Below are 25,474 nucleotides of genomic sequence, written 5' to 3'. Positions count from 1 at the left end.
AACTAACAAGACCTGCTCCCGGTCCTCCCTGACTTTGCACAGTGTCTGTGCGAAAAGGATCACTGGGGGAAACTTGCGCAGGGCCCAGGCACAGCTGTGTGCCAGTGCATCCGTGTCGAGTGTCCCCTCTGTCAGGGAGTAAAACGGCTGGCAATGGGTCGGGTCCTTAGAGGCAAACAGATCTTTCTGTGCGGCTCCGAAGAAGTCCCAAATCAGCTGGACCACCTGGGGATGGAGACGCCACTCTCCCGGAAGTGTAGGCTGTCGTGAGAGTTTTTCGGCTGGATGATTGAGCACGCCAGGGATGTGAATGGCATGAAGCGACCTCAGATGCTGCTGACTCCATAGGAGGAGATGGCGGGCGAGTTGTGACATGTGGCGGGAGAGTAGTAGACCACCTTGACGGTTGATGTACGCAACGGTCACAGTGTTGTCCGTACGGACCAGTACATGCTTGCCATGTAGCGGCCCTTTGAGGCGGCCCAGTGCAAGGCGTACTGTGAGCAACTCGAGGCAATTTATATGCCAATGCAGTTGAGGCCCTGTCCACAGATCTGAAACGGCATGGCCGTTGTACGTAGCCCCCCAGCCGGTGGCAGAGGTGAAGACCACAGCATGCCATGACACTTGTTCTAGGGGAACACCTGCCCGTAAAAACGTAGGGTCCAACCACGGGCATGAAGCCAGTGCTGAAGCAATCTCATATAAAGCAATCCGAGCGGATGCCATATGCCCCAGGAGCCTCTGAAAAAGTTTCAGTGGGACTGCTGTCCTGCTCTTAATTGTTCTCAAGCAGTTCAACACTGACCGGACGCGCTCCTCTGTGAGTCTGGTTGACCGAGTCCAACTCCATATCGAGATGGCATGCAGGGCGGAGGCAGCTTCTCCACAGGCTGAGTAAGCCTTGTCCGCGAGAGCGGACGAGAACTTGCATGCCCGGGAAGGGATGCGTGGATGTAGTGGTCTTGGGACATAGCTGCATCGCCACAGACCGTTCCACCAGGGGGATCTCCATGTAACCCTTAACTGCTCCACCATCGAGGGTAGTGAGGGAGGAAGAGGCACCAGAACGGTTTTGGGAAGAAAAAGGTGCTGTCCATGCTCTGGTAACCTCTTCATGCACTTCCGGAAAGAAAGGCACTGGGGCGGGGCGCTGAGAACCAGCACGGGCGCCCCAAGATACCAATCGTCCAGCCGCGAAGGTTCGGGACACGGTGGAGGGTTCCACTTGAGCCCAACACTTGCGGCGGCCCGGGAAAGCATAGCTGTGAGCTCTGGGTCTGACTCCGGCAACGCTGGCGCACCCGAAGGAGGCAATGCCAACGAGTCTTCATCCCCTGAGGACATTAGCTCACCCTCTGATGCAGCAAACCAACATTTGATCATCCGGTTGAGCTCCAAAAGAAACGACTGGGACCGCCGGGGTCCAGTCTCTCTTGGAGGGGTCCCAGCGTGATCTCTTGGAGGCTCCGTGGATAGCGTTATAGAGGAGTGAGGGGCCTGAGGAGACTGGCTCAGCAGGTTACTTCTCACTGTGATCCTCAGGTCACCCAGGCTATTAACCAAAGCTCGACTGTAACGCCACGAAGGTCATGTTCCCGCAATAAGAATAGGAGTCATCCATGAGTGCCATTTCAGCGTGTCTATAGCCCAAGCACAGCGATCATGTCCGTCAGCCAGAGTCAAACATTGGCCGCATCCAGAAACATCTGAATGACATCTTGAAAAAGACGCGGACAGATCGTGTTAGCTCTGTTAGAAGTGCTCTGAGCTGCTGAAACGCACAGGGAAATAGCCGCGGCTACACACCAGGAATGCGACCTAGTGTGAGTACTCACTCTCAATCGTCATGTCCACAGAACCAACAATTTTTATGCTCTGAAGAGAAGACGCAGAGAGATCGCGACCCTCGCTGTCAGTGCCGTCACACCAACACCATGATCCAGAGATTCTTGGCAGAGACTCGAAGACACTCAGTAGATCTTTGCAGGAGACAGGAACAGCATACACCATCTGGCTCCGAAGCTAAAGACAAGGATGCAACGCACAACTATCACATGCCAATGTGCATTGGCTCGTATAGTTTCACTCGAAGTAGATAGGCTCTTGCAAGCGATCCCCATTCATTAGCAATTACGTACGTCATAGTGACGCTGACGAAGGGGAAAGAAAATTTTTACATAAATAAAAGAACATTTTATTGTTGATAAAATAGTACATAGGCATACACTAACAGGGATGGCCAGTATTTCATGTAGCCTACATGTATTTTAAATAAAAAATACTATTTTATATTCTAAAGGTGACATATCATGAAAATTTGACATTTTCTGTGTTTAAGTGCTATAATCAGCTCCCCGGTGCATCTACTAACACAGAAAATGTGAAAAGTGACAACCCAGTAACTTTGTTTTGGTAAGCCTTTCTCTGCAAGCATGTTAAAAAATAAGCCGATCAGATTTCGCTGCAGCGCAATGATGTAATTGAGATCAAATACGTATTTGACGTTTTAACACGTATGCGCTGTAGTGGGTTTTGATTACGTCATTTGGAAAGTTTAAACACTCATAGGCGCAATTACCTTTTATTACATTATCCACAAGCTACATTATTTTATCAAATCTGTATGACATAGCCTATGCCATAATGGCTATAGAGTGTGAATTTAAACATTAAAGCATTTACATTATTGCCAATAACATGTTTTTCTCCCTACTGGTAGCTTCAAATGTGTACTATGCAATTTTTAAATACTGGATATGCAATTTGTATTTTATCTCCAATAACCCTATTCGGATCGTAATTGTTACTCATAGGGACCTAAGTTATTTTCAACATTTACAGGGTCACAGTAGTCAGTGATTTTATTACCGATTTTATTAATCGCTATGATTAAACCGCTTGTGCTATGGTTAAATCGCTTGTTAAAAAAATGCAACTTGATTCTGTAATAGTCAATTACAGGCCGATCTCGAATCTACCTTTTCTGTCAAAGATACTAGAAAATGCAGTATCCTCACAACCTTTTTAGAAAGAAATGGTATTTGCAAGGATTTTCAGTCAGGATTTAGACCGTACCTTAGTACTGGGACTGCTCTCATTAGAGTCACAAATGATTTGCTTTTATCATCCGATCGTTGTTGTATCTCTCTATTGGTGTTACTCGATCTTAGTGCTGCATTTGATACCATTGACCACAACATTCTTTTAAATAAACTCGAAAATTATGTTGGCATTAGTGGAATTGCATTAGCATGGTTTAAATCATACTTATCAAACTTTGGAGCAGGACCAAAAAAACTTTGTTGTATTATTTTCATGTTATCACTGTGAAGCTGCTTTGATACAATCTGTATTGTAAAAATCACTATATAAATAAAGGTGACTTGACTTGAAAGGCGAAGGACGCAAGCGAGTCGGTTCCTCCAGCCGAAATGAAGAGAGGGTTTCTACAGCCCCTACTTCATTGTACCCAAGAAAGGCGGTGGATTGTTGGCCGTTCTTGGACCAGCGAACCTTAAATCAGGCCCTGCACAACCTCCGTTTAAGATACTCACGCAGAAACACATTCCGGCCCCAAGATTGGTTTGCAGCGATCGACCTGAAGGATGTGTACTTTCATGTCTCGATCACTCCCGCCCCCATGGGCTGGATACGTTTGTCCATTTGCTCCAGTAGTGTTCCCCATAAATGGCTAACCCTGTGAGTTCCTCTGTCACCCCTGCGGCAGTCAGATGTTGCGGAGCGTCTGACGCCAGGCCTACACTCGTATGCATTGTGGAACTTGTGCTAGGCTGGGTGTCCATATGTAGCGGTCCCTGCAGCGACCCCATACGTGTATTCTTCCATGATCAGCTCCTCTGTGGACGAGCCTGTGTCTTTCCCCCGACAGAGCCCGGCTCTGTTGTCTCTGCTGGTGTTCTTTCCCACCTAGAATTAGGCTGGAACCACCCCAGAGACTGTCATATGTCGTACTACACTGCTTGGCTAGTCCATATTAGGGATGTTAACCGATGACCATTTGACCGATGGTTGACCGTATCAACGTTAACCGATCAAAGTTGTTGGTAGTCGGTTAAAAAAACAAACAAGTGATCTCTAAATTAGTCTATTATAGACAGTGGACTAAACGCTACTACAGTTAGCCGTCTCATTCCAAGATCTTTTTGTGTGAAGTGAACAAATCCCTCTCACTCAATTTTTCACAACTCGCCCGTTTGTACTTAATAAACCAATAAAAACATTTGGCGCGAGGTCACAGCGGTCACAGCGGTTTGCGAAAAGTACCGACTACAGGCTAAAACACTCGAGGTTAGAGCCAGGGCAGACGACAGGAGGAAGCGTGCAAAGAAAAGTAGTGTGTGTAAGTTGCAACTTGTGTGATACAGTGCTTAAATATGGAAATACATTACATCTACATTTCAGTGGTAACAGATAAGGTGATGATGATGATCATCATCTTTCTTTATTATTGTTAGCACTACCTCAAACTATAGCGAACTCTTCGGTTCGGAGCTGTCATTTTCTGAAATGAGCCGCGGCAATGTTTCAAATGAGCGTCTAACGCTAGACAAACGCCTTTATTTTCAACGCGATCACCTTGTACCCAAACCATTTCGAAACTAAGGAGCCATTTGTCCGCCGATTACATACAAGCTCCTCGGCGCCACGTTTGCGGGACTCATGTTTCGCGCTGTTGGGCATTTTAAAAAAGTGACGTGAGTGGAATTTGCCTGAACAAATTATTTGAATCACATTCACATTTCTGTGTTTAAGGACAAAGGAACACATCAATATGCAAAACTTCAGTATATTGTAAAAGAACCAACTCAATTTTAATAATACAGATACTTATTTTATTGATTTTATTACAGAAATCGCATCCACAAAAAAAAAAAAAAGATTTAGGCTTGGTTTCACAAACAGGGCTTAGATTAAGCCAGAATTTTGTCATTTTGTTTAATTAGAGAAAATCCTGTAATGTTTTCCTCAAAAACCTTTATTTCTTTTTGACTGAAGAAATAACATCTAGGATGATGTGGGGGGTGAGTAAATCATCAGGAAGATTTAATTCTGAAGTGTACTAATCCTTTAAGCCTTGTCTGTTAAACCGGGGGTTAGAGTCACATAATTCAAAATAAGAATATTTACAGAGATATGCACCAATGGATCACATGTCAATCAGGGTTGGCTGACCACCAGTTGTGTCATTGCTCATTGGCTGAAGTTAAAGAGCGTCTTTCCAACAATCTCTGGGCGTCTTCTTTAGCACTGGCATCCAAGATGGCCACTCGCTCTTCTTTACAGATCATTTCACGTTCACGCTTCAGTTCGTGATATGAACGAGAAAACACGTGGAAGATGGATGTAGCTGGAAAAGCCATTATGAGGATACCACTCAATATGCTGCTAAAGGCCACAACCTGGCCAGGTATACTGTGCGGGACCATGTCACCGTAACCGACTGTCGTCATTGATATAATAGCCCACCAATATGAAGAAGGAATGCTGCTAAAGCTGTGAGGGCCAGTGGCTTTTCCCTTCGTGAATTCCTTCTCTGCCAAGTGAACGAGAGGTGAGAATAAAGCCACAGCTACGCAGAGGAAGAGAAGTAGGAGTCCAAACTCTCGCATGCTTCGATGCATCGTGATTCCCAGCGTTTGAAGACCCAGTGAGTGTCGAGCCAATCGCATCACATACAGGATCCGCAGGGCACGCATGACCCGCAGAATCAAACCCAGCTTATCCAAATACCCACGACTTGTCCCAGCGCTACCATGAAGCTCGGCTTCTTCAGATTCGTCTTCGCTGTCCACAACCAGAGAGATGTAGTATGGTAGGATGGCTATGACATCTATGATATTCAGTGGGTTTCGAACAAACTGCAGTTTGCGTTGAGCCTGAAGCAAACGCAACAGAAACTCCATGGAGAACCAGGCCACGCACACCGTTTCCACGATGAATATGTTGCGACACTTTTCTGAGCATTCGCCCTAGAAAAGAACAATAAGCAGAAATCAGATGAATGTTCAATTTGAACATATTACTAAAGCAGACTGCAAAATGTGTGACGAAATTGGAACAATGAAGTATGTACCATATTTTCCGGACTATAAGTCGCTTTTTTCATAGTTTGGCTGGTCCTGCCACTTATAGTCAGGTGCGACTTGTATATCAAAATTAATTCATACTGACTGAGATGAACCAAGAAAAAACATTACCGTCTACAGCCGCGAGAGGGCGCTCTAGTTAGCGGAGTTTTTCAGAAGCGACACTGAGGAAGAACTCAATGGATTCAGTGTTGAGGAATTAGATCGGGAGCTTGGTGAACTTGCTTACCGGTAACTTGTTGGACTCGCTGGCTTATGTTAATTTAGCCTATTCAGCCTCCCAGGTATATGTTCTTTATGCTATTGTGTCGCTGAATAACTGTTAATGTGTTACGTTAACACACCGGACACTATTCAGTTCTGTGTGCTATTGTGGAGCTGAATAACTTGCCTTTCCAGATTAAATGTCTGTTCTTGCTCTTGAATTTAGTGAAATACATTTCTAAATAAATGCGACTAATAGTCCAGTGCGACTTCTATATGTTTTTTTCCTCTTCATGACGCATTTTTTGACTAATGCGACTTATACTCCGGAAAATACGGTACACTAGTCAACATTTGAAGTGGATCAAAACCTTTCATCAAAGTTATACAAGAATTTTGAACAATACCCGTTCTTGTCTTAGGACAACTTTTTTGATCCGCTTCAACTGTTGACTACTGTAGATCAAACACAATGGTTGTAAAAAGAGGGATGTCGTGCACTAACCCTGTCATCGGGATCAGGAATGGTGCTAATACACAAGCTGATAACGGTCACGGCAATCATGACGACTGAGAAGCATGCGAAGATCTTCCCAGGCCAGCCAGACTGAGGGTTTTCCACTATCTCCTGCAAGCGGTTCATGAGCCCGACGTAGCCCGTCTCTCGAGCTACAGGCCTCTGAAGATCGAGTCTCCTCTGCCTCCTCTCGTCCTCCTTCTTCTTCTTCTCTCCCACTTCTTCCACACAGGACAACATCTTGCGTCGGCAGCAGCGCTCCATGTGAACCGGGTCGATGCCCCAATAGGTGAGTTCATCAGATAGTGACACGGCGCACACCTGTCGAAGAAGCCTCAGTTTCCCCGCGGCGAGGAAGTTAAAGATGACCCTGAAGGCCACCGAGCTGCGGTCGAAGAAAAACTCTCGCCGGGTCTCGTCGTAGTCGTCACAGAGCTGGGCGATTTCATCCGGGCTCCTGCACTCACGGAGCTGTCCCAAACGAGACCGCGGGAACTCGTCCAGCGTGCTCCAGGGAAACGTGTAGCGATCCCCTCCCACGTTGATGAGCGCGTGTCTGCTGTGGTCCACGTCTCTCGAGATGCCGTGGAGTCGCTGGGCTCGTTGGAAATACACACCTTTGATGGTTTCCGTCTCTGGGATTTCTGTGAAGAACTGGTCGAGGCTACTGTCGTCTGAGCTGACGGAGAGATTGCTGAAGTCATGGTTGGCATTGCTTATGATTGGCATGGTGGTGTTTGGGCATGTTAGAGATTTTGCATGTATGTTGTGTAGCTTAAGCACTGGAGCACTGCAAACAAAAAGAGTATTATTTTATTGCAACATTAGCATCAACGATATCAACATGCAGCAAGCATTGTTTCAGTTTAAATGAATGTCTATTGTCAGGGTTCATCCACTTCTGTCTAGTAATTTCTTGGTTTTGTGACAGAGCCCTGACACTATGGGCCCTATCTTGCACCCAGCGCAATTGACTTTGAACACCGACGCATGTATCATTCCTATTTTGCACCCGCGCACAGCGGACTTTTCCCTCCACAGACGCACTTCGGTAAATTAGGGGATGAATTTGCGCTCGCGGGGGCGGTTCAGCGCAAAGAGGAGGCGTGTTCCGGTGCAAAAGTTCCCTGGTGCGATTTTCCAGTTTTAGAAAACAATTGCGCCACAGACCAGGAAAAAAACAGTCTAAAGACAGTGGCGCGTTGCGCGTTAGTGATATGGTATTTTAAGGGCGCGTGCTTGGCCATAATGTAGCGTGTTAACACGCATCCACTTTGATCCTCTAATATAAACAGACGCAGCAGTTTTCATTTTTGCAAATCATACATTATTACAAGGAAAAATATTAACACACGAGGGAAATCATTGTTGTGTCCGTGAAGATGTGGAAAAGATCTATCTAGATAAAAAAAAAAAAATCTAGATTAGGCTACACATTTACCCAAATTATACGCCTGTTTAACCGAAGCTAATTTGTGTGGTTTCTCCCATCATCCCCAATGTCACTTCTCTGTGTTTTACGGCCCTGACGAGAACGTCGGTCTCCTCGGCTGTGAATCGCTCCTGGCGTGCGCTGGCAAATCCGCCGTTATAATAGCGATCCACCGTGGAACAAGCGCGCCGGCTCTTAAAGGGAATGTGAGAGGACGCTCTGATTTCACGTTACGCCCAAACCACACCTATGAATAATGAAGCTACTTCAGACCAACCCATTTTAGATTTGCGCCAGGCGCAAGAGGCATTTATCCCGCCGGGAAAATAGCAACAGCGCCGGGATCCGCCCACAAAGTTACTTGCGCGTGTGCCTTGTTTCATGTGCTTTCATGTCTTGTCTTGTGCTGTGTAGCACACAGCTTGTGTTTTACATTAGCTGTGTGCTTTCATGTTGTCTCGTTTTGTGTGAGCACATTGCTTGTGATTTGTTTTACTGGCCATGTGCTTGTGTTTTTTGTCATGTTTGGTGTGAGCACATGGCTGTTTCCTTGTACGGTACCATGTGTTCTCCTGTTGATTGTCTAGCCCCTCCCGTCTTGTTACCTGATTATTAATTTATTTGCCCAACCTGTCCTCCCTCGTTACCTCCTTTGTTTGTTCTTCCTATTTATTCTCCCTGGCTGGGTCCCAATTCGCCTACTTATACTACGACCTAAAGTATGTACTCTTTTTGTGAAGAAAAAGTATATACTTTTGAGTGTGTAGCAAAAAAGTAGTCAAGCGTTGAGACATACTACTTCCTCATCTTTAACGGACAGATCTGTCACGTGCATCCTGTCAGTAAACTGCCCTGTCAATCATCTTGTCACAGTTAAAATCCTCCATTCAATCTCATTTAATTTCCAACTGTTTCAGAGAGAAATGTAGTAGCACGCTTATCTGCAGTCGCGGGTCTTTCATGCAGAGACTCTCCTCATGTGTTTGGAATTTGAATGTAATGATGCATTTAAAAGTAAATGGCTAAACGTGTCTTTACAAAAGTTCACAAGCTGCTGCAGATGCAATATACTGTGGACAACATTGAATAAATACATTTTCGTCAGGTTAGATACTGATAATTAATCACTCAAACCCCTTTATCGAAACCTCTCTACATAGGTTTCGATAAAGTTGCCGCTGTAACTTCACCTGCTGGTTTCGCTGTTAGACAGTGTTGCTTTAGAAAAAAACAACAGCGATTCTACACTTTTTAATATCATATTTGCATTGTTTTACCTTTGTAATTTGGATTATTTTCTCATCTTATTCTTATGTATTATTATTTTTCAGGAGGTACTGCCTCTTGCCTCCACAGAGGAAACGCATGATACGCATTAGTAACTCAAGCTCGTCCATGTGTCACATTCTAGAGCAAACCTCATTGGTTTTAGTGCACGCACTGCTGTGTTTACAGTGTGTGATGTGCTCTATGTGTGTTTATATGTCAATAAAAGCCTAAATTATATTTGTTCATTATATAAAATCAAACATATCTCTTCACAAGACTTGGATTAAACCGCTAAATTTATATGCATTAGTTTTACAATGCATTTATAACCTTTTTGGATATTTTCAGCATTGTTTACTTACCTGGACAGAAACTCCTCAGGTTTCATTAAAAAAAAAGCTTAATTTGTGTTTCAGAGATTCTTACGGGTTTGGACCGAGGCGAGGGTGAATTAGGCCACATTTACACATAGCCGGGTATTTAGATAAACGAATATTTCTCCCCCTCCGTTTTCAATAATAACATCGTGCACACAACCCGCATAAATACGCCGTCGAGCGCCTTTATAACTATGCTAAACCTATGGGCGGCAGTGTAGGGTGAAGGATAAAGCCATGCAATGCAAGCCAATCAGAATCCTCAGAATCGACAAGAGAGAACCTAAAACCCCGTTTCTCCCAGTTGACACGACAACATATAACCGGCGTTTTCAGAAATCTCCACTTTGGCCGGAGTTTTTAGAAATAATCGTTTTCTGGGATAAAAACGGCGTTTTCGTGTAAATGACAGGCCAAAACGCAGAGAAATGTCTGCGTTTTCCCATCGTGTAAACGGGGCCTTAATGATGACAGAATATTCAGTTTTGGGTGAACTATCTCTTTAACTATCCTTCTTTTCTTTTTCCTTTTTTACAATGTACATGGCACTTACTTAGATACAATATCATCAACACATTCACTACGGCAATAAATAACCTTTACCACAATGTTGATCTGTCTGTCAATGCAACCCATTTGATGATAGCTAGGCCATAAAACCCAAAAAGTTTCACTACTTACCTGCTTTGAATAAAATGTTAAGGGTTCAGTCATCCTGAAATATTTACTCATCATCTGTCACAATATTATTAAAACATGTTATCCTCAGCTAGAAAAGTGTATAATCCAAGTTTAAAAAGTCGACAGGATGAAGTTCCTCGTCCCATCTTGGAAGTAAGTTTGCTGCAGGCCATGAGCTCTTCGTGTGTGTCTCTCTGGTCAGGTGGACAGGAATAATCTGCAGGTCTCATAAACATTAAACATATAAAAACCCGATTATCTAAGACCGCTGTCCTCCGAAGGCCCGCTGTTGTTTATCCCTCTGCTTTCCCGATATTAAACACCAGTGCGCGTGCTCGCGTGCGCGCGCCCACCCAAACGCGTTCTTGCTTTTTTAGTCACAACCATTTTTTTACAGTCTATGGTCACAACACATAAACAAAACATGCGTGAAAGGGTTTAATTTGTGTAAACATTTAATATTGCGCCATTAAATATTAACTCCCTTGCTGGAGCTACTTAATACATCCTAAAGTTAGACTAACTAAATATTACTTTGGAGAAAAAATATTATTAATAACTTAATGAACACTGTCTTTTTTATACAATAGATAAAAGGGGTGTTTTTAGGCACTAACATGATGCAGAATATCTAAAACATGCATAAAACCATAATATAAGAGCTTACATGATTTATTGCTTTAGTGAAAATATGTAGATTGTGACTCTGCAGGCCTTGATCCACAGACTAATGAATACCAGGGCTTAACTGTAATCTCCTGTAGACAGATGATGCCGAGCATGCTGGGACAGCTGGACAAGGGACGACCCGCCTACGTATAAACAGCAACTTGCTATCAGGAGAGATTTGGTGAACAGTTGGTGTTTAGAAGATGTCTTTAGTCTTCTGTAATCAAGTTTGTTTGTCATGTTCTACCTGTTCTTAAACCAGAAGCTCTCGGGTTACGTGTAACTGGATGAACGGGGAGAAACAGGAGAACCTTATTAAGTGCTTTGACATCAGGGTCAGCTTACATGCAGCATTGTGTTCTTGCTTCCCTGATCCTTTCTGAAATACTAAAAAAAACTCATATTTATTCACATGATTCACAGTTGGTGAAGACAACATATGGCTGTGTTTCTATGGTTGCAACGATGTTCTGGATGATTGACAGGGCATTGTTAGGCTGTAGACTGGTCCATGTCAGTCCCTTGGACACTGGGTTCCCTTGTAGTGTACTTTAGCACTTAAACGTCTATATTTTTAAAAACTACATGCAGATATTATAATATTAATGAGGTAACAATTTACAATAAGGTTCATGTATTAATTAGGGCTGTTAAACGATTAATCGCGATTAATCGCATCCAAAATAAAAGTTTGTGTTTACATAATAAATGTCTGTGTACTGTGTATAATTATTTATATAATACACACACATGCTTGTATACATTTAAGAAATATTTGGATGTATATACTGTATATAGATTTATATATAATTTATATTATATATAAATCATAAATATTTTATATATAAATAACACATTTTTCTTATATATGCATGAACATGTGTGTATTTATACAAAATAATTATACACAGTACACACACATTAATTATGTAAACACAAACTTTTATTTTGGATGCGATTAATCGCGATTAATCGTTTAACAGCCCTAGTATTAATTAACATGAACTAACAATGAGCAATACATCTGTTACTGTATTTATTAATCTTTGGTTAATGTCAGTAAGTTCAGCCGTTCACTTTAACCATATTTCAAATGAGAACAGAAGTAATTATGAAATATTAGAAATGTTCAATTGCAAATAACATGCATTTAAAATGGACACAAAAATACATTCAATTCAGTTGTTTTAATGTATATATTATTTCCGTTATAAGTACTCTTTTCTTTAAAAGTATGCAAAGTGCACTTTTCCATAAGTGTGATTCTGTCTGTTTTATCATCTGCCAGATCATAAGTCTGATTGCTAAGTAATAACACGTCTCCTCAACACGCTGCATTATCTGAGCTATGATAATTAATCTGTAACTAACATAAGTAATAGTTACTATAGTAATAGTGATCGTTTCTTTGACAAGCATAACCAACAGCAAGATGGCAGATGTGTGGAAGTTCGTAAGAGTTTCAGATCCGCAAGTCAATACTTGTTGAGCCCTGATCCTCCAGTGCGAGTCCAGTCCAGGATTTCTCACTCTGTATGTATCATGTTGCTGAAGAAGGAAATTTGATTTTGGTGCTATATTATTATATATAGCCTATTATAATTATTGTATAAACAGGGTGAGAGATGAAATTTCAGATAATTATTAAAAGTGCATTATCTGAATTCAAGAATGGTTTCTACACGCAACTCGAGACCTACAAATGCAGTGTTTCCTTCTCTGCTACACTAAAAGAAATGAACTGAAGGTTGTGCACTTTACATAATATATTTATATTTAGTTTACTTGTTTGTACTTACTAGTTTAATTGTGTTTGTTGACTTGAAATGTTTTTTTTTTCTATTAAGGTCCACGTAATTATGTTTCAATTTAACAGTACAAAATCCTAACGTGTTGTCTAAACACAAACCATTGATGTTAAGTAAAAACTCTTACATCCAGAAGGTGGCGCTATAGTGTGACGCCATCTGCCATTTTGACTTAACTTAATTTGATTGTGTTCAATCTGCTTAAATATATATAAACTTTAAGTTTACTTAATCCGTTTGTGTTGGATTACATGAATGATTTGTGTTGCATTAACTGAAGCTGGGCGGTGCTTATTAGTTCCCAGCATGCTTTGCATATGGTTGAATTAAGAGGATAAATGTTAAAATTAGGTGTTATTTTATGTTTTTTTGAGAAAATGAGAAAAGGGGAAGACTTGATAGTGTGTAATTGTGTTTAATGGTCAATTACATTGGAATTATTAGAACCATTTAAATTACAGTGGGTTACCGAGAAGAGTGGAGCGTTGTGATTGGCTGTGACTGATTTGATTATTTACTTGCGACTGCTTTGGTTGAAAGATCATGTAAATCTTAGCATTTAAGAGGCTAATATGTGCTACTGCTACTGCTAGCTATAGTCTATCAATTTAATCATGTGTCACTAAAATAAATGAAATATTAATGGATGAATGAAAATAAAAAACACCGTAATCATGTCATATGAAGCCTTTAAAAATTCACTTTAATTTGAAATTGAGATTACTTAAATTGGGTCGCTTAAAATGACTTAATTCCATGATGTTGAAATTACATGAACAAATTATGTTTGTTTAACGTAATCCAGTTATGTGTGACCTGTTAACATAAAAACGTTAATTAAAACCAACATATCATTTGTGTGTGTGTGTGTGTGTGTGCTGTTGCCTGATCTGACACGTACTAATGACTTTTGCTGGTGTAACCTAATGAAGTATATTCTGTCATATTCAATACTATTTTTACTTAAATAAGTCCAGTTAATTTTGTGTTGCCTGACAAAACATTTTTATATAGTGCACGCAGTTCTTATTTTGTCTTTAAAATGTATAGCTTATTAATCACGTTTCTGATTTAGAGTATTATTGTATTAATGCCAGTGGATTTAACGGCTGTTTTTGGTTGATTTTGTTTTAATACAGTAATTGTTTTCGTAAAATTGTATATTTTGAGTTTGAGTTTTTTTTATTTTTAGTAGCAACATTCAACACAGCCAAGCCAACAATATCTTTGCTGAGAACTATTATGTTTGTTATTATAATGACTGTAATTTGATCACAGGAATAGCAGGTGATAAAAATAATAGTCAGCTCTGCTACTGTTCACAAAAAGTTGTAGAGAGTTGTGTTGTTATAAGTGTGTCTTTAATCTCTCCGGATGTTCAACTGTGTGTCCACTAGGTGGAGCTTTTGGCTTGGGGGTTTTACAGTCAGTAAAGACTGACACACTCTGTAGTAGTCAACACAGAAAACCACTGCAATCATATACAGTACATCAGCAGTGCACAGTCTTCTGAAGTCCACACTTTACATTCTTGGTCCTGCCTGTATTTTGTTTTGTTTTTCCTAAAAGTATCGATGTGCTTTGGCTTTGGGTGAATGTGCAGATGAATATTATTATCCCACTGCTCATAAAACATTCACTACTTAACACATATAACAAGTCTAGATGAATCTCAAGCTGAAGACGTTACTGTAGCTTTACATATTAATGTACATGGTAATTCCTTGAAAATAATGAAATGATCTTCACAAAAGATAATGAGTTACAGTGAACTCTGTTAGCGAGCTACATATGGCAATTTATCTGTTCAATAAAATACCTTACTCGTCTGTTGAGTAATAAAAACGTAATCTTCGCGTCGCTTTTACATTTCAAATCCCTCGGTTCTCGTCATTCACACACACACACACACACACACACACGCACGCACACACACACAAACACACACACACACACACAGGATCTGATGTTGATTCTTGTTTTATTACGAGCTCTGTCTCGTTGTGTTTTCTCCAGCAGACTCTCCTCTGTACACACACACACACACACACACACACACACACACACACACACACACACACACACTCACTCAGTCACACACACACACACACACACACACTCAGTTTGAATATCATTTTGCGTGACCTTTATAGACACTGAAAGCGACATTGGATAATCCATCTCAGATGTTGAAAATAATTAAAAGGAGACAAGAGCGTTCAAACTGTGAACAAACAAGTCTATTCTATGACAAAGATTGTTTGAGTCACTCAGTATTTATTTTTAATAATGGTAAAATTGTGTATTTATGAATTTGATTATGTACTCATCCATTTAGTTGCAGAGAGACTCCGCCCACACACTCTTCTGATTGGCTGTTATGTTTAATTGATTTGGTTGCACTTGCAGAGAGACTCCGCCCACACACTCTTCTGATTGGCTGGTATGTTTAATTGATTTGGTTGTATACTTGCAGAGAGACTCCGCCCACACACTCTTCTGATTGGCTGTTGTGTTTGATTGATTTTGACACTTCTTGTAGTCATGTCGCTTCTTCACTCACTGCATAGCTCCCATACTTCTCTTTGTGATTTATCATAGTTCTGAAGACTTTATTATTTTTGTAAAATAAGGAAAATAATAGTATGACAAAGTACAGGTGTGTCCAAACAAGGCAAGTCACTGAACAGACTTGTACTTTTATTCTTATGTAAGCATTGACAGAAATCAATTATCTAGGCTATAGGTCATTTCACCTGAAATTTTTAATAATTACATGCCAAATTTATTTTTATTTTTCGTCTACATTCTCAAAAGCACTTATTTTCAACTAAACTCTTCAAAATGTGTGTTACAGGCCAACTCTTCATCAAAAGTCCCAAACACAGTACTGGGGTCGACTAGAATAATGTGATGATCAGTGTCAGAACCAAGACGAGTGAATCAAAAGACTGTGTGTGTGTTGAACTGGACTTCTCTTGATAGCCATAGTCCGTCCTGCAGGGGTTCTGGACTTCTTTGAGAGGGATGGGTTCATCATCAGCTTGGGTTGCATTCAGCCTGTCTCTCACCTAATGAAGCACACGTTACGGTTTTACTTCAGTGAGCGGTAGATGTGGTATTGTCCTGTGGTATTGAAGCTGATCTTACCGCCTCCACCTCTCCGAACACTCGTAGCAGGTTTCGTCCCAAAGCGTCTCTGACCTCGTCATCTGACCAGTTACGTCTGAGCAGTTCAGCCACCAGGTCCGGATACTTTGACACATCTTCTAGACCTTCTGGCACCCTGTGCAAAAACATTGCATTATTTATTATTAATGGTTATATATGCAGTCCTGTTTACTTATCCATCTGTCTTATACAATTAACTGCAATTTTCTAATGTGACCCAGGACCACAAAGCCAGTCACATGGAGCAATTTAATGAAATTGAGATGTATACATCACACTAAAGCTGAATAAATAAGCTTTCCATTGATGTATGGTTTGTTAGGATAGGACAATATTTGGTCGATAAATGAAAATCTGGAATCTGAGGGTGCAAAAAAATCTAAACATTGAGAAAATCTCCTTTAAAGTTGTGCATTTATGTTCACGATTGTGCTGCATTCACTCACAAAAATACATGTTTTATATATTTACAGTAGGAAATTTACTAAATATCTTCATGGAACATGATCTTAATATCCTAATGATTTTTGGCATAAAAGAAAAATGGATAATTTTGACCCATACGATGTATAGTTGGCTATTGCCACAGATATACCCGTGCGGCTCCAGACTGGTTCTGTGATCCAGGGTCACAAATAATGTGTTCTACCGTCAAGGTGCATTACCATTAAATTATACAGCAGTCTTTTGACTAATCAGCACGCTTACCTTGTCACACCATCATAATCTCCTCCAAATCCAATGATACTGGCGTCAGCCACTTTCTTGATATGGTCAAAGTGATCTGAATTTCACATAGAAGTGGAGTCACATATTAACGTCTTGCCTTGTTTTCTTAAAATCCCCCTGTAGTCGAGCATTTTATCGCTCAAAACTCATCTTTGATCTCCAAAATGACATATTTAAACATTTTTCCTTCATTCAAGTATCTTGAATGTAACTCGACACCCTTGCCTCATTTAGTATTTGCGATTCTATGAATATGCAAATGAGCCCCGCCTCCACTCACTCACTCAGAGATCCACTGGTGGACGATCACACGTTGATCTGATTGGTTACAAGGTAGTGTGTGACGTCAGAAACACCAGCGATTTCAAAGCGTGTTTTTGAGACTGTCTTTGGTTCACTGCAGTTTTAAGCAGAAAATACTCAGCAATGCTGTCCACTTATGAACTTACACATGATTTGTCTTAAAGCGTATTAAAAACACCACATAGACACATAAACAACATTAAAAGCTGGATTTTCACCACAGGGGGACTTTAAGGAGTGCTATATGAAGGGGTAGCAGACGCTGAGGTTGGTGTAACTCACCAGCCACATCCGAGATCTTAGCAGTCTGTTGGCAGGTTACGTAATCATTATAAAAATTAACCATAACGATCCCCTTCTTTTTTTTCTGAAACAAAAGCATTTTGGAAAATTATACAACCATTATATATACATTGTGTGTGTGTGTGTGTGTGTGTGTGTGTGTGTGTGTGTGTGTGTGTGTGTGTGTGTGTGTGTGTGTGTGTGTGTGTGTGTCATTTTGAATTTGGAAATGGAATGGTTTACTAATTTTTCAGAGAAAATATTTTTTTAATATTATGTTTTTTTATTATTATATATATTACCTTTCATGCAGGGTGTAATATATTGAATATAAAATGTCATAAAAGTTTTGAAGATCAAAGTGCAGGACAAAAAAAATAAAGTTATTGTCGCCTTAAACAAAGAAACGATTCTGAAGAACTGAATTGAGTCGTCAGTAATTCCAGTCTCATTTCCTGTTACTAACCTACTACGCAAGAATGCAACAAATTTGCATAATGCCAGCCTATGATCTTGATTGGCTGTCCGTGAACCATAGGCGCCGATACCGTGGCACCCACGTGTGCCAGACTGCCAGTAGACTTATGTCGCTGTCAGTCGCCTGCTCCATATCCTATCCACCAATCACAGCGTTTCTTGGATGAAAACGCCTCTTTAGTGGCCGCGCTCCATCCCCCCACTATACAGTTTTTGGTGTATGTGCTTTCGGTAATCAGATTCAGACAGAGTGAGACTAAAATGGACAGAAATGATGCGAGTGTATCGACATCCACCACAAGTGTCCTGTCAGAAGCACATAACAGCGAAGCTAGGAGCTACAGTGAAACTAGCAGTAACAGTAGCGAAGCTAGGAGTAGCGAAGCTAGGAGCTGTGCCGGTCAGTCATAACTTGCCATTTTCAAAACTCACTTCCCTTGAAGATGCCGATTTAGCCTTCTTTACATTAATAGCATCCAAATGTTACATTGCAAATATGGAAACGTTGGACCGAATGAGAGATGCGCGAACCAAACTGTTTTCTAATTTTTCTACTTGCAATATTAAGTTAAAAACAACGAATGAACGAATGATACACGGATTCGTGTCAGTTAAACTTTTCATCTCCAATCCTGTCTGTATTTGTGAGAAGTGGCGCTGTCCTGAGTTGAAAGATAGCCTACTTTACGGCTTTATTATCAAGTAAATAGGTCTGTGTGTGCGTGTCGGCCGCTGTCCATTCGGTTCTGAAATGCAAACATTTTTTTTTTAAAGGTCTTGCGCCCATGAGCGTTTCCACGGAGGAAAATATAAATCGGCGCCTATGCCGTGAACAGTGTCTTTTTGCCCCGCCCTCGAACACTGATCATGTTGTTCATGTCGAGAAGTTTTCTTCACTGCAAAAGCAAATCCACTTTGATGCACTTCACAAGTATGAGGACTCAGGCTAGACTTGATACGGTAAAACGGATGCTGTTCGTATCACCGTGCATCAAGTGCTGAAGAAGATCCGGAGCTGATATTCAGATATGGTAATGGGTGTAATATAGCTGTATATATATTAATAATAAGTCAATCGGTGTGATGGTAAACAACACAATCCATTGAACGCACTGTACTTCTTTCCCTCACAGCCTCTACACTGACTAATATCTATGGCGAATCACAGTCGTCCTGATATTAAATACAACAATAGTTTTACACATGCGGTGCTTAAAGGGATACTTCAGGATTTAGCATTAAGCTTTGTATCAGTAGAAAACCTGTAGTATTTTCTAATTACCGTGCTTCCCTCCCTCATATCCTCCTGAGACGAGAGATTTATGTATTTTTTGTCTGGGAAAAAATCGTCATTTTGTGTCATCTGAGGATTTTTTGTCCAGAGGCTCGAGACTACAGCCAGTAGGAGGCGCTAGATCCGCATGTTTTCAGCCTGCCGATAGAGGGTGAGATCTCACTCACAGAATGTACAAATAGTGTCAGCCATCTTTTATTTGGAAGCTAAGCTAACAGGCTCTTGTTCTGTGGAGAAAGCGGAGTAGTAGCGGTGACCATCCTCTTTTTCCCAGACATGTCCGGCCGTCGAGATCGCCCAAAATGTCCGGGATTCGGCTTTTGCTTTCTGCAGTCGCCATTCATTGTTTACATGCACAGCTTTTGTTTCAATCTGACTGAATTCATCCCGATCGGTGAATCTGAATGTAGTGTTTACATGAACGCTAAACAAGTGATGGGCTAATGTGCGTTTTAACATTGCTGAGGAAACTCCGTGAGAGATACGAGACCGGTGCGTCACACAGGCGCCGCTCATCAGTAATCACGCCACCGGCCTCGCGCCGTTCTCCCGCGGCTGTCAGTCTCGTCCCGCTCGCCGCAGTGAACATGATGAACGGCGACTGTAGAACGCAAAAGCCGAATCCCGGACATTTTGGGCCAATTCCGGACAATCCCGGGCAGACTCGTCACGAAGACTCACGATATAACAGCGTCTTTTAAGTTTCGAGTCAACAAGTAGCCTAGCCTTGTTGTTAAACTGCGCTCTAACCGGTAGGCGTGGCCTCGTAGGGCAGCGAAGTGCATTCTGGGAGTTGTTGTCTTTCATCCACATGAGCCAAAAAATTAATTTTCTGGCTTTTCTCAGTCTAGAAGGCTCCAAATTCAAAAATAATTTCACATTTCTACTCCATAAATGACCCATTTTAAATACATATTCATCTTTCCAGCGGTGAAGTATCCCTTTAATTAAATCATCATCTCTGATCGGAATGAATCTTTATATTTATATGTGTTACTATCGTATTCTCTTTGAAGTCTGTCCTGTCCTTATCTTTTTATATCAGTAATATATCACTTTTTTGTTTTTATGAGTATGATAGTGTGAGAGCCTCGTTGTCTTTTATGGCAATGAACTCTATGCTATGTAACAGCTTGAGGTTGTAAACGCACCACTTCCAGAAGCACGTCATCGGGAACGTTTCTCTTGTGTTTGCAGATGCTGTAGGCAGAAGAGTGGCTGAAGATAACAGGAGCTGCGGAGATCTCCAGAACCTGCTTCATCACCGCCTCGGACACGTGAGCCAGGTCGATCAGCATCCCAATGCGGTTCATTTCCCGGATCACTCGCTGCAAGAAAAAATTGGTTCAAAAAAAGTAAATAATAATTTGTCAAAAAATTGGTCACCATAGACAGCTAGGTTTCTCTAAAAGAGGACATAAAGTCTATTTTAAAGGGATAGTTCACCCAAAAATGAAAAAAAAATTCTCAGAAAAAAAGTTAGAGTTTATGAAAATGTACAATGGTAAAAAATTAATTATTCCTATTTTATATAAAATTTATATTTTCAAAACCTGGAGGACTCTAAAAACGCAAAAAAATCAAAGCCAAAAATCTGAACAAATTGTGTTTAAAATTGTAGGTTGATATCTCAAAAAATAAACTTTCAGTGAGATTTAGTTTGGGCGCAGTACCACACTTCTCCACTAGTGGACATTACTGCCCATATAAGGGCGCCTCCATTTCCATATGTTGTTTGAGTGATCTCAACCATTATTTTTACAATTTTCATACAATTTATGAAGTAGACATCCTATTCAGAAGTATAAGATGGTTTGGCAAAAGTTTGGCAGATTTTGAAATGGATTCAACCTCTAAGAAACACAAAAGAACACATATGTGAATTATAGCTCGCTGCCACATCACTAATGGTGAATCTATTATTGTTTTCTTTATATTTAAAACATTTTCAGACCTTTTTTTCTAAAAGAATTGAATGGATGCTATCTTTTGAACTCTTGGCATGAAAACAAACTGAGGTTTCTACCATTCTTTCATGATTTTTCATATTCATCACTATTTCAAAACAAAGGTCTGAACACGCCTTAGGAGTATGAACATATTCTTGTTGCAAATTGATAAATTACGGCTCCTCTGTAATGTATTTTGAAATATGAAAACTAGAGATTGTAAGCTTTCAAATTATATATAGTTTGTCAAGATTAGTTTAGGTTTAGTATAGGATATTACTGTTTTAAATATTTAATGGCCAATGCCAATATAAGGGGTTAAGTTTGATCTTTAATCATTTTCAGACATATTTATGACAGGTTATGTTGTCTTGGTAATGTCAAGTTGTCATGACATAGACACTGACACTGACAGGTTATGATGTATTGGTTTATGTCAAGTTGTCATAACAAAGACATCTCAAACGATTTCATATTTGATTTCATAAAACCTGTCATGTCATGTCACACCCCTTCAAGTAAAGTGTAACCGTATCAATTTTCCAAAACCTTTTTAATTTTAGATTGTGTCGTACCATTCTGAAGTAAAAAATTAAACAAAAACAACAAAAAAAACGTACACATTTTCAGTCAAAATGTACAGAAGAGCACCAGTATGAATTGTCTGTAACAAATCAGAGTCTTTTTTTAAAAAGTTTGTCCAAAGTAAAAATTTTCGGTGTACAAATCTGACATTTCCAAGCATGTCTAACCTTGCCGAAATCAGATAAACCATTGTGCTGTACAGGCTCAGACCCGGTGTCCACCAGCCAGTTGTCGGCCCTAGAAGGAAGTGAGACCAAAACACAGTAAAGAAAACAAGTCTTCAGTAGAAAGCAGATGTGCATGTGGCTTTCTATGGAAACCTGATGCTTTACCTGATTTCAACCCACACTTTTTTTCTAAATGAATTCTGTGAACTATATGCAGATGCTAGGAACAGTTAAAGATCAAGAGTGGAATTTCCCATGAATTCCACACACACAACGACAAAACTGTTGAGGGTGTGTTACATAAAAGGAAGCTCCTCTGGCACATTTTTCGGGTTAGGTGTACTTCATTCCAAACTAATGAGATCAACGCTAAATTGACAGTGTTATTTCCTCAACTCACAGGACCAACTATATGAACATTTCTGAAGTGAATGCATGGAGTCATCTCAGGTTATCTTTTCATATCAATTGCTTAAAGGATTAGTTCACCCAAAATGTTAAATTACCCCATGATTTAGTCATCCTAGGTGTGTATGACTTTCTACTTTCAGACGAATACAATAGGAGTTATAGTAAAAATGTCCTGGCTCTTCCAAGCTTTATAATGACAGTCGTTTCTGTTTTGAAGTCCATAAATGCGCATCTATCCATCATAAAAGTGCATCTATCCATCATAAAAGTGCATCTATCCATCATAAAAGTGCATCTATATCATTAAAGTGCATCGATCCATCATAAAAGTGCATCTATCTATCATAAAAGTGCATCTATCCATCATAAAAGTGCATCTGTCCATCATAAAAGTGCATCTATCCATCATAAAAGGGCATCTATCCATCATAAAAGTGCGTCTATCCATCATAAAAGTGTATATATCCATCATAAAAGTGCATCTGTCCATCATAAAAGTGCATCGATACATCATAAAAGTGCATCGATACATCATAAAAGTGCATCTATCCATCATAAAAGTGCATCTATCCATCATAAAAGTGCATTTATCCATAATAAAAGTGCATCTATCCATCATAAAAGTGCATCTATCCATCATAAAAGTGCATCTATCCATCGTAAAAGTGCATCTATCCATCATAAAAGTGCATCTATCCATCATAAAAGTGCATCTATCCATCGTAAAAGTGCATCTATCCATCATAAAAGTGCATCTATCCATCATAAAAGTGCATCTATCTATCATAAAAGTGCATCTATCCATCATAAAAGTGCATCTATCCATCATAAAAGTGCATCTATCCATCATAAAAGTGCATCTATCCATCAATAAAGTGGATCTATCCATCACAACAGCCCGGTCTCACCCCAAAACGTCATATACTGACGGGTCTTGACCATACGTCAACATACGACGAAAAGGGTACCCCTATAACGTCAATATGAGACGCAGACATAAGCGCACCAGCAGCGCCTCCTAGCGGTACCCTAACGCATACCTAAACCCAACCATACCCGAATCGTCACACATGGACGTTAAAGGGTACCCTTTTCGTCGTATGTTGCCGTATGGTCAAGACCCGTCAGTATGTGACGTTTTGGGGTGAGACTGTGTTGATCATAAAAGTGCATCTGTCCATCATAAAAGTGCATCTGTCCATCATAAAAGTGTGTCTATCCATCATAAAAGTGCATCTATCCATCATAAAAGTGTGTCTATCCATCATAAAAGTGTGTCTATCCATCATAAAAGTGCATATATCCATCATAAAAGTGCATCTATCCATCATAAAAGTGCATCTATCCATCATAAAAGTGCATCTATCCATCATAAAAGTGCATCTATCCATCATAAAAGTGCATCTATCCATCATAAAAGTGCATCCATTATAAAGCTTGGAAGAGCCAGGACATTTTTTTATATAACTCCAAATGTACAGTTTTCGTCTGAAAGAAGAATGTCATATACACCGGAGGACTAAATCATGGGGTAATTTAGTTTTTCGGGTGAACTAATCCTGTAAGTGAGGTAAACACACACCTGAGAACACACACTCACCAGGGTGTGTTGCAGCTGTGTGTGAGCGTGAGGTAGCGGACGCCCAGCTGGTACATGGTGCGCAGGGTCCCCAAACTGCTGTCGATCGAGTGTCCTCCTTCCACGCCGATCAAACTGGCGGTTTTGTTTTGCTGAAAGGCTTCCATTATATCTATAACAACAGTTTAGGTTCAGGTGTTGTCACGGTGTAATTATATATTTAAGTACTGAGTAATAACAAGTAACAACATGTACTTATAGGGTTAGGATTTGGTTGAGGGTTAGTTGCATGTAAATATGCATCATTTACTGTTATTACTGTGGTAAGTATATGTAACATGTGTAACAAGGACACTGTAAAATAAAGTGTTACGCAATTTAATTAATCGCAATAACCGCATCCAAAATAAAAGTTTGTTTACATAATATATGTGTGTGTACTGTCTGTGTGTAATTATTTGTACATATAAATACACACACAAACATGCATCTATATATTTAAGAAAAACATTTATTTATACATTAAAAAATATATATTTATATATAATATAAATTATACATTATATATATATATATATATATATATATATATATATATATAATTTCTTAAATATATAGATGCATGTGTGTGTGTATTTATATGTCCAAAATAATTACAAACAGACAGCACACACACACATATTATGTAAACAAACTTTTATTTTGGATGTTTGTTGTTGTTCAGTATGTCACTTCGGTTACACCTTTATTTTAAGGTGTCATTGTTACTGTGTAATTATACATTTAAGTACTGAGTAATATTAATTAACTACATGTTTACTATTGGGTTATGGTTAGGATTAGGATTTGGTTTATGGTTAGTTGCATGTAATGAAGCATAATTTACTGTTATTACTAAATAGAGATCACGATTCTCCCACGATTCTGAATAGACAACTAAAAATATTAAATTAATTTGTTCGTTTTTTTAAATCGGTTGAGTGAATGATTCAATGACTCACTCATAAAGACTTCACTAGATTCATTACTGGATGAATCAGCGTTTTTGGATGAATCTCATGAATGAATGATTAACAGTCACGTGTCGCCACCTACTGGTGTAACGCTGTAATGATACAATCTTTATTCGAAGTGTCAAGTTACTTTCAAAAGGTGATTTGCTCTATTTTGATTGCTACCGTAAACATTAAACCTGGCGTGTTTTTTCTTTAGTGATCAGATTTAAATCATTCTCTACAGTGTTTCGGGCATTTACACCAGATCTTTTCATGACCAGATGGATATCCTATCAGAGAACATGTAAATGTAAAATCTGAGGTGTATCGGGCACATTTACGCAGCCCAATTCGCAATTCATAAAAAAATCGCAATCTTTTAACGATTAATCGTTCAGCTTACAAAGACGCTGTTAAATAAAGTGTTTCCAAGTTGTATCCCTCTTCTTAAAAAGCAACAGAATT

General features: G+C 40.0%; 2 protein-coding genes across 2 annotated transcripts in view; both read right to left on the bottom strand.

Moving 5' to 3' along the window:
• Positions 1 to 4,837: 4,837 nt before the first annotated feature.
• kcng4b (potassium voltage-gated channel, subfamily G, member 4b) lies at positions 4,838 to 10,941 on the bottom strand. Its single transcript, XM_079593265.1, has 3 exons — positions 10,591 to 10,941; positions 6,820 to 7,621; positions 4,838 to 5,993 (listed from the first exon to the last, which is right to left on the bottom strand). The coding sequence occupies exons 2-3, from the start codon at positions 7,558 to 7,560 to the stop codon at positions 5,208 to 5,210; spliced, it is 1,527 nt and encodes a 508-aa protein (XP_079449391.1). The 5' UTR covers positions 7,561 to 7,621; positions 10,591 to 10,941; the 3' UTR covers positions 4,838 to 5,207.
• A 4,389-nt stretch (positions 10,942 to 15,330) lies between these two features.
• Positions 15,331 to 25,474, bottom strand: part of dpep1 (dipeptidase 1) — a 13,239-nt gene continuing 3,095 nt past the window's right edge. The window contains exons 4-10 of the mRNA XM_079604952.1: positions 24,036 to 24,186; positions 22,025 to 22,094; positions 20,475 to 20,651; positions 17,553 to 17,637; positions 16,947 to 17,022; positions 16,218 to 16,353; positions 15,331 to 16,138 (exon numbers count right to left, since the gene is read on the bottom strand). Coding sequence (XP_079461078.1) covers positions 15,968 to 16,138; positions 16,218 to 16,353; positions 16,947 to 17,022; positions 17,553 to 17,637; positions 20,475 to 20,651; positions 22,025 to 22,094; positions 24,036 to 24,186 — 866 coding nt within the window. The 3' untranslated portion in view covers positions 15,331 to 15,967. The remainder of the gene's footprint in view (positions 16,139 to 16,217; positions 16,354 to 16,946; positions 17,023 to 17,552; positions 17,638 to 20,474; positions 20,652 to 22,024; positions 22,095 to 24,035; positions 24,187 to 25,474) is intronic.

Source organism: Phoxinus phoxinus (genome assembly GCF_949152265.1).
Source record: "Phoxinus phoxinus genome assembly, chromosome: 2".
Classification (NCBI taxonomy): Eukaryota; Metazoa; Chordata; class Actinopteri; order Cypriniformes; family Leuciscidae; genus Phoxinus; species Phoxinus phoxinus.
The sequence above is the reverse complement of the archived record's forward strand: the minus strand, read 5'-3'. Positions and strand labels throughout refer to the sequence as shown.

Coding starts and splice junctions, on each gene's coding strand:
- kcng4b (XM_079593265.1), bottom strand. CDS start 7,560: ATGCCAATCATAAGCAATGCCAACCATGACTTCAGCAATCTCTCCGTC. Junction 5,994..6,819: donor TTCCTGATCCCGATGACAGG/GTTAGTGCACGA, acceptor GTTCTTTTCTAG/GGCGAATGCTCAGAAAAGTG.